The 7,496-nt window shown below is 56.5% G+C and overlaps 1 protein-coding gene across 2 annotated transcripts; it reads left to right on the top strand.

Annotated features, from left to right (window-relative positions):
• Nucleotides 1–2,776: 2,776 nt before the first annotated feature.
• LOC104909449 (caseinolytic peptidase B protein homolog) lies at nucleotides 2,777–7,290 on the top strand. 2 transcript variants are annotated; one of them, XR_002111450.2, is made up of 2 exons: nucleotides 2,777–5,302; nucleotides 6,722–7,290. XR_002111450.2 is itself a non-coding variant. In XM_010706319.3 (2 exons), the coding sequence occupies exons 1-2, from the start codon at nucleotides 5,231–5,233 to the stop codon at nucleotides 6,899–6,901; spliced, it is 252 nt and encodes an 83-aa protein (XP_010704621.1). In that variant the 5' UTR covers nucleotides 5,183–5,230; the 3' UTR covers nucleotides 6,902–6,916. The 2 variants fall into 2 exon arrangements, 1 of the variants encoding a protein (XP_010704621.1); XM_010706319.3 differs by having other exon boundaries at nucleotides 5,183–5,302; nucleotides 6,722–6,916.
• Nucleotides 7,291–7,496: the final 206 nt, after the last annotated feature.

Genomic DNA, 7,496 nt, shown 5'->3' with positions numbered 1-7,496 from the left:
TCCCTCACCCTGTGCTGCTGCTGCTTTTTGTTTCGGTGAAGGCTGTGAGATCACCTCCCTTAGCAAAATGCTCTTCCAGTGAGCAAAAGTCGCACTCAGCAGAGCACTGCCTTCCTCCTGGGCTGATGCTCTGAGCGCTTCCACCCTGCTGCCCACAGCTCGGCCGGGGGAAAAGAGAGCTGCAAGCTGCTCTGCTTCTGCCTTGTCCCGACTGGAGCTGAGGACCCGTTGGCCTTGAGCTGGTGTGCGAGCACAGCCCCACACCAGGCCCGTCCTCGCCCCGTGGGAGCAGGAAAGCGTTGGGTGGCCCCCTGCGTGCCCCCACCTCCCGGCGCCGTGCTGCAGCTGCAGTCAGCACCCACCCCGGGCCAGCTGTTGGGCAGGAGAGCCTGAGACACTTTCCCCTCTCCGTGCTCATATTTACAAGGGAACGTGATAAATTCAGTATTGATCCCTTCTGCTGCGCTGTAAATTTTGACAAAAAAAAAAAAAAAGAAATGATTAAATAGTGCAATAGAGTCTGCGAGCACCGTGGCTCAATATGTTCCGGGACGGCGTATCGACCCCTCCGTCCGACCACAGCAAGCTCCACTCCCGGCCGTGCCAGACCAGTAATTAAAATCCTGGGAGACTGGGATTTAAAAACCAATCATCTCACAGCACTGAAGCTTAACGTGGAGAGAGCAATAAGTCGAGCGCAGCTCTGGCGGTGGCGAAGTGCTTAAGGATGGTTTCCCCATAGGGCAGGGGAGCAAATAGATCCCTCTCTGAGTGTTTCTGGGCACAGTGACATCGTGTTTGCTGTGAGTTTAATAGCTCTGCACACGTGGAGAGTGGGAGAGGCGGTGGTTCTTTGGTTTCCCTTCCCGTCGTGCTGCTGTGCAGGCAGGAGGTGGGCGCTGAGTGGGCAGCACCCACCTCCATCCCGGTGGCATCAGTCGAGGTGGGAGGGGGCAGGTGGGCCAGCTTGTTCTGTAGGGGATTGAGAAGGACAGAAGCTTTCCTGTGCACCAGCACTGGCCACTAAGACACCTAAGAAAGGAGATCCCGAGTCATGGAGTCACAGAACGATGAAGGAAGAGACCTCCAAGGTCTGTGCTGGTAATGAGAAGCTTACGGATCACTGATTCTGGTTGCCTGCTGCGGTCCTCACCTACATCTGTAGTCTTTCAGGCAGCAAAATGGGAGCTCACCTGCCAACATCTGCTGCACAGTGACTGAACCGTGGAGCCGTTGTGGTTGGAAATGACCTCCAAGATCCCCGAGTCCAACTACCAACCCATCCCCACCATGCATGCCAAGTGTGCTCGTGTTGTGTCCCGTACAGCCTCACCAACCAGCGTTGGTAGAAGCCGTAGCTGAGCCCAGCGTTGGCCTGCGTCCCATCCCTCTACAAATTCCTGTTCTTTACTTTCCAACTTGGCTGTTGTGGACGCCTTTAGCAGCCCATCACATCTGGTTCTCCCCCATCCCTCCACACGGCGTTGCTTTGGGCAGTCCATCGCTGGGTGGAGGAGCACCCTGCTGGATTCCTGCTCTGCCTTGGGAATTCCCATCCATGCCTTCCGTCATTTGGGTTGGAAGGCACCTTCCGAGGTCGTAGAACGGCCCAGGTTGGAAGGGAACCTCAAGGATCATCAGTCTCCAAGCCCTGTCTGGTCCAATGCCCGAACTTTACCTGCAAAGCACCATTCTTTTTCCCTTGCTGCTCCTTTGGGGAGCGTTGCTCACGTTCCCTTGGGCTGGGATCAGGGGCAGATCCTCAGCAGAGCTCAGTGCCCATATCCAGTGCCCACTGACACATCCCTGCCGCTGACGGAGGTGTGAGGAGGGGGGGGTCAGGCTCAAAGGCTCATATTAACACGGCATGATAAAAACCTCTTGCAAACGATGCGTCTTATTGATTAAAAAAAAAAACAAAACAAAAAAAAACCAGGTCTACGTTACTGGAAAAAAGGGTGATCATGCTAATTCAATCACAGGAGGCTCAGGAGGACAGGAGTCCTTTCGTATTACCGTAACTGGCCATGTGCAGCAATAAAGAGTGTCAGTCCTTGTCAGAGCTGACGGCTGTTGGCACTCTGCGATCCCAGCAGGTGCCGTGGGCTGCTCCCCAGAGCACACCCTGGCTCTTTGGTGATGGAACACAGCCATGGAGAGGTGGGACCCGCTGGAGACTGGTGCATTTCCAGTGTCCCCTTGCTAGGATTCAGTTTGCTTCACCAGAAAAGTGAGTCGAGAGGGCTTCGTGCTCCAGCTGCTGGGCTGGGGGGACCCAGGAGAGGCTGGGATGACCTGGAGGGACCCAGGAGACCTTGAGGAGCCCTCAGTAAAATGAGTTCTGAAGTTGCTCTAAATTGAGAAGAGCTCTGGGAGACTGGAGGTGGCTTTTTTGCTGGTGGGAATGGTGTTCTGTGTGCGCCAGGCTGAAGCTGTGCTGACTTCTGCACAGCAGATTTGCCCAGTCACTTCAGTGTGGGGACAGAGGAGGACATCACGGTGGCGAACATTCCTTGTCCCACTCCCAGGGGTTCTCCCAAGCTTCTCTGCATCCAGTCTTTGAAGGGACGTAGCTCTCTGGGTGCCCGTGTGGGTTGCTGGTGAAGTGAGGTCCGTGCTGCCTCTCTGGGGCAAGGGGGGAGGACAAGGAGTAAGGATGGAGGACAAGGAGTAAGGATGGAGGACAAGGAGTAAGGATGGAGGACAGGGATGGAGGACAAGGAGTAAGGATGGAGGACAAGGAGTAAGGATGGAGGACAGGGATGGAGGACGAGGATAAGGATGGAGGACATGGCACAGGGATGGAGGATGAGGATAAGAATGCAGGACATGGCACAAGGATGGAGGACGAGGATAAGGATGGAGGACATGGCACAGGGATGGAGGACGAGGATAAGGATGGAGGACTTGGCACAGAGATGGAGGATGAGAATAAGGATGGAGGACATGGCACAGGGATGGAGGACGAGGATAAGGATGGAGGACATGGCACAGGGATGGAGGATGAGGATAAGGATGGAGGACATGGCACAGAGATGGAGGACGAGGATAAGGATGCAGGACATGGCACAGGGATGGAGGATGAGGATAAGGATGCAGGACATGGAGTGAGGACACGAGTCCAGCCCTGGCCAGCTGCTGCCAGGAGCTCTGCTGCTCCCCACCGCTCCCGGCACGGGGCAGGCGGGTACCGGCGCCGCATCCCGCGCTCTATTGACACTTATCCGTAATCTGAAGGAATTCAAGACAAATGGTTAAGGGGATGGAGTTAATAAAATTTGAAAAATTGAGGCCTGTCACTCCGCTAAACTTTTTTCGATACCACTGGCAGAAACATATTTCCCCAATGAGTGACCTTCCGCAGCTGCTCCAGCGTGGTGCGCGCGGGCGCTGGCGGTGAGCTGCTGTGCCATTCATCAAATATGATAAGCTGGGGCCTCCTCGCACGAGCAGGAGGTGCAGGAAGCACAGCCCGAGGTGCTGCCCAGGTGTTGGCTCTGTGACAGCAGCGGGAGGTGACGAATGGCCTCCCATTATGGCGGCGTGGGTGGTGGTGGGGCGGCGAGGTCAGGCCGCCGGCCGCGGCGGTGTTCCATTAGCAGGGGGGTGACAGCGTTATTTATGGCGGCGGTGCCGGAGGTGGGGATCGACCGGTTGGACGAGCCGGGTTCTATCAATTATTGCAGCAATTAGTCAAGTCGTCAAAGCCGTTAACGGGGGGATTAGGCCAATATTGGATGGATGGCCGCTATTGATAGGTCCGGGGGATGGAGGACCAACCCTCAGCCGTCGGGAAGGGAAAGACTCAAGGATGGCGTCGTGGGGAGGGTCCAACCCAACAGAGCCCCCTCCTCACTGCCTCCCCCCGCAGGGGATGAGCACCGGCCCCGTGCTGCATCCCATCCCCTGCCTCCATCATCTTCCTCATCCGCCGCGACAGGGCTGGAGCTGGAAATCGCTCCGTGCCGAATGTTTATGGAGGGCATCTTTCATTCTGTAAGCACGTGTGGGTTCCCAAGGCTCAGCAGCGCTCGGCTCCCTGCTCCCAGCTCACCCAACCCTCATGGCTGCTGTGCACTCACACATCTGTGAACGTGCCAGGAGATGTGTCTGATTCCCAGGAGCCAGAGCTGGATCCCATGGTGCCATGCTGTGTCTTTTCTATTCCCTTGGAGCCATATTCGTGTCCCTCCTGTTCCCTTGGAGCCATATTCGTGTCCCTCCTATTCCCTTGGAGCCATATTCGTGTCCCTCCTATTCCCTTGGAGCCATATTCGTGTCCCTCCTGTTCCCTTGGTGCCACATTCGTGTCCCTCCTATTCCCCTGGTGCCATATTCATGTCCCTCCTATTCCCTTGGTGCCACATTCGTGTCCCTCCTGTTCCCTCGGTGCCACATTCGTGTCCCTCCTATTCCCCTGGTGCCATATTCGTGTCCCTCCTATTCCCTTGGTGCCACATTCGTGTCCCTCCTATTCCCTTGGTGCCACATTCATGTCCCTCCTATTCCCTTGGTGCCACATTCGTGTCCCTCCTGTTCCCTTGGAGCCACATTCATGTCCCTCCTATTCCCCTGGTGCCATATTCATGTCCCTCCTATTCCCTTGGTGCCACATTCGTGTCCCTCCTATTCCCCTGGTGCCATATTCATGTCCCTCCTATTCCCCTGGTGCCACATTCATGTCCCTCCTATTCCCTTGGAGCCATATTCGTGTCCCTCCTATTCCCTTGGTGCCACATTCGTGTCCCTCCTATTCCCCTGGTGCCATACCCATGTCCTTCCTATTCCCATAGTGCCATCCTTGTGTCCCTCCTATTGCCATGGTGCCATACCGGTGTCCCTCTTACTCCCCTTGTGCCACACTCGTGTCTCCCCTATTGCCCCACATCTCTGCCTCCTGACCTTGGCCTGCCCAGCTCTTTGCACCCACACCGCTGCTTCCCAAACAAACTGGGACCGGTTTGTGCTCAGCATGCAGGTTTGGCTCTCTGTGGGCGCCCGCGCAGCTCCCCACAGCAGTTCAGCCTCTGGACTTTACTGGTTCTTTGTTCCCAATGTAATCCCAAGGAAGAGAGAGGTTTCCCCCTGCAGCCCTTGGGATTGCTCGGAGCAAAGGTCAGAACAGGACACCCACCCGGGAGATGCGCTGTGTGCCCCCTCTGCCCCAGGGCTCCCTGACCTCCTCCCTTTCTTCCTGCCAACAGGTGCCAACCCCCTGCAGAAGAACGAGATGGGCCACACGCCGCTGGATTACGCCCGCGAAGGGGAGGTGATGAACCTCCTGAAGGCATCGGAGGCAAAGGTGAGCTGAGCTTCACAGCGCAGTGCTTCTTCTGCACAGGATCAGAAATCCCAGGGGACCTGGCTGAGGTAGGAGCTGTCGTTCTCCATCAGAAGGAGCCCCAGTTTGCCCCAAGCTTCGGGCTGGGAATGCTCATTGCTGCCCTGGGAGTGAGAGCACGAGTGGCACCGCGTTGTCCCACATCAGGCTGCGCTCTGCAGGTGGGAATTTCAGCTCGCCTTTCGGAAACCTGGAGTTAAGAGGACTTGGAAGTTGGAGGTGATTGATGGTTGGTGCAGCGGCAGTGACTGCATGCAGGAGTGATTCAGCCGGGTGGCCAAATCTGCGCTCCCCCAGGATGGGAGAGAGGAGCTCAGATCCACATCCGTGTCCCGAGCCTGGAACGTTTGCATTCCATGCTGGGTGGAAGGGGGAAACTGCAGAGCTGGGAGGCAGCAAAACCGAGCTCAAAATCCTTTGGATCTTTATGGGAGGAGGAGGAGGAATCGCTGCTGGGCAAATGGTCCCCAGGGTGCAGCGCTGGCAAAACCTGCTCCAAACAGCCCGAAAAGACGCCTCGGATTTTACGCTTTAACAAATAGGCTGGGGAGAGAAAGGAGATATATTCCTGCTGCAGATGATGGTCTGCGTGTATAAAACATAAGGCAGCCCAGGCAGATGTGATGAACGCAGCACCGGGGGGGACGCGGCGCTCCGGGGGTCGCAGCCGCCCCAATTCCTGCGCTCCGCCGAGAGTCTTTGAGAATTTATTGCTCGTTTTAATCACTGCCACAGAATGAATTGGCAGAGCTGTAACCGAATGGGCACGGCCCATAGATTTTATTTACATATCCCGGTGACAGAATAACAAGGGAGTTTTCATATGTATTTTTAATTTATTTGGATTTCTCGCACTCGTTGCGGGTTCCCCGCGCCTGGCTGGCGGTGGGGAGCCGTGGGCTGAGCAGAATGGTGAGATCTGAGGGAGCAGCCCTTGGAGTCGGTGCCACCCTGCATGCCACAGCATGGGCTGCAGAGCTGCGCAGAGCCATAGATCGCAGCAGTTTGAGTTGGAAGGGACCCCTAAAAGCCGTCTGGTCCACTCGTGGGACACCCACGGCTCCATCAGGTGCTCAGAGCCCCGTCCAACCTGACCTGGAGCGTCTCCAGGGATGGGACATCCACCAGCTCTCTGTTCAGCCTGTGCCTCGCCAGCCTTATCAGAAACCCTTTTTCTTAATATCCAGTCGAAACCTCTGCTCTTTTTTGTCTCAAACCATTTCCTTTCGCCATGTCACTGAGTCCCTCCCCTTCTTTCTTACAGCTCCTTTATATACAGGCGTTCTCCTCCGTCCCCTTCTTTCTTCCAGCCCCCTTTAGATAGTCATTCCCCTCCTTGCTCAACCCCTTCCTGCTCCCAACTCTTTCTCCCCTCTGCAGTTCCAGGAGGAGCAGCGTCGCCGGGAAGTGGAGGAGCGCCGCAGGTTCCCTCTGGAGCAGAGGCTGAAGGAGCACATCATCGGCCAGGAGAGTGCCATAGCCACGGTGGGGGCAGGTGAGGTCCAAACCACTTTTGTCTTAGGAATGTTAATCATTAATAGCTCACTGATGGCTCTGTAGGGCAGTTTGTACATAAACACTCCCCACGTGGGGGGTTTCTCTGTGCTCCTCACCCACGTGGGGCTTTGTTCCATGAGGAAAATAGGAGTGCACGTGGTTACGCTTCACACGGAGTCAGAGATCCATAGGGGACCTCTGCAGATCCCCCAGTCCATCCCTCTGCTAAAGGAGGTTTCCTAGAGCAGGCTGCAAGATCCCCTCTCATCCTTCTCTCCCCCGGCTGCTCAGCCTTCAGCCTGTCCCCACCAGGAGCAGCTCCAGGCCCCCACCATCTCTGCACCCTCACTGGGCTCTCCCCAGCAGTTCCCTTTCTGCCTGGAGCTGGGGAGCCCAGCACTGGGTGCAGTGCTTCAGATGTGGCCCCCCCAGGGCAGAGCAGAGGGAAAGAGCACCTCCCTGCCCTGCTGCCCACGCTCTGTGCACCTCAGGTGGCCTTCTTGGCCCCCCAAGTCGGCACACGGACTGGATAGTCTGTGCTCAACCTATGGTCAGCTGTTGACCAACGAGGACACCATTGGCCTTCTTGGCCACCAGGGAACACTGCTGCCTCATGGCCAACCACTGAGCAACCACTGATCGACCCTTGGTCCAAAAT

The sequence above is a fragment of the Meleagris gallopavo genome, chromosome 1 (assembly GCF_000146605.3).
Source record: "Meleagris gallopavo isolate NT-WF06-2002-E0010 breed Aviagen turkey brand Nicholas breeding stock chromosome 1, Turkey_5.1, whole genome shotgun sequence".
Classification (NCBI taxonomy): Eukaryota; Metazoa; Chordata; class Aves; order Galliformes; family Phasianidae; genus Meleagris; species Meleagris gallopavo.
Note: the sequence above shows the minus strand (reverse complement) of the source record. Positions and strands in the feature narration are given on the sequence as shown.

What these genes read in the sequence shown, in the direction of transcription:
- LOC104909449 (XM_010706319.3), top strand. Translation starts at nt 5,231, where the DNA reads ATGGGCCACACGCCGCTGGATTACGCCCGCGAAGGGGAGGTGATGAAC. An exon ending in TGAAGGCATCGGAGGCAAAG is followed by an intron (nt 5,303 to 6,721) that starts GTGAGCTGAGCT and finishes TCCCCTCTGCAG; the next exon opens with TTCCAGGAGGAGCAGCGTCG.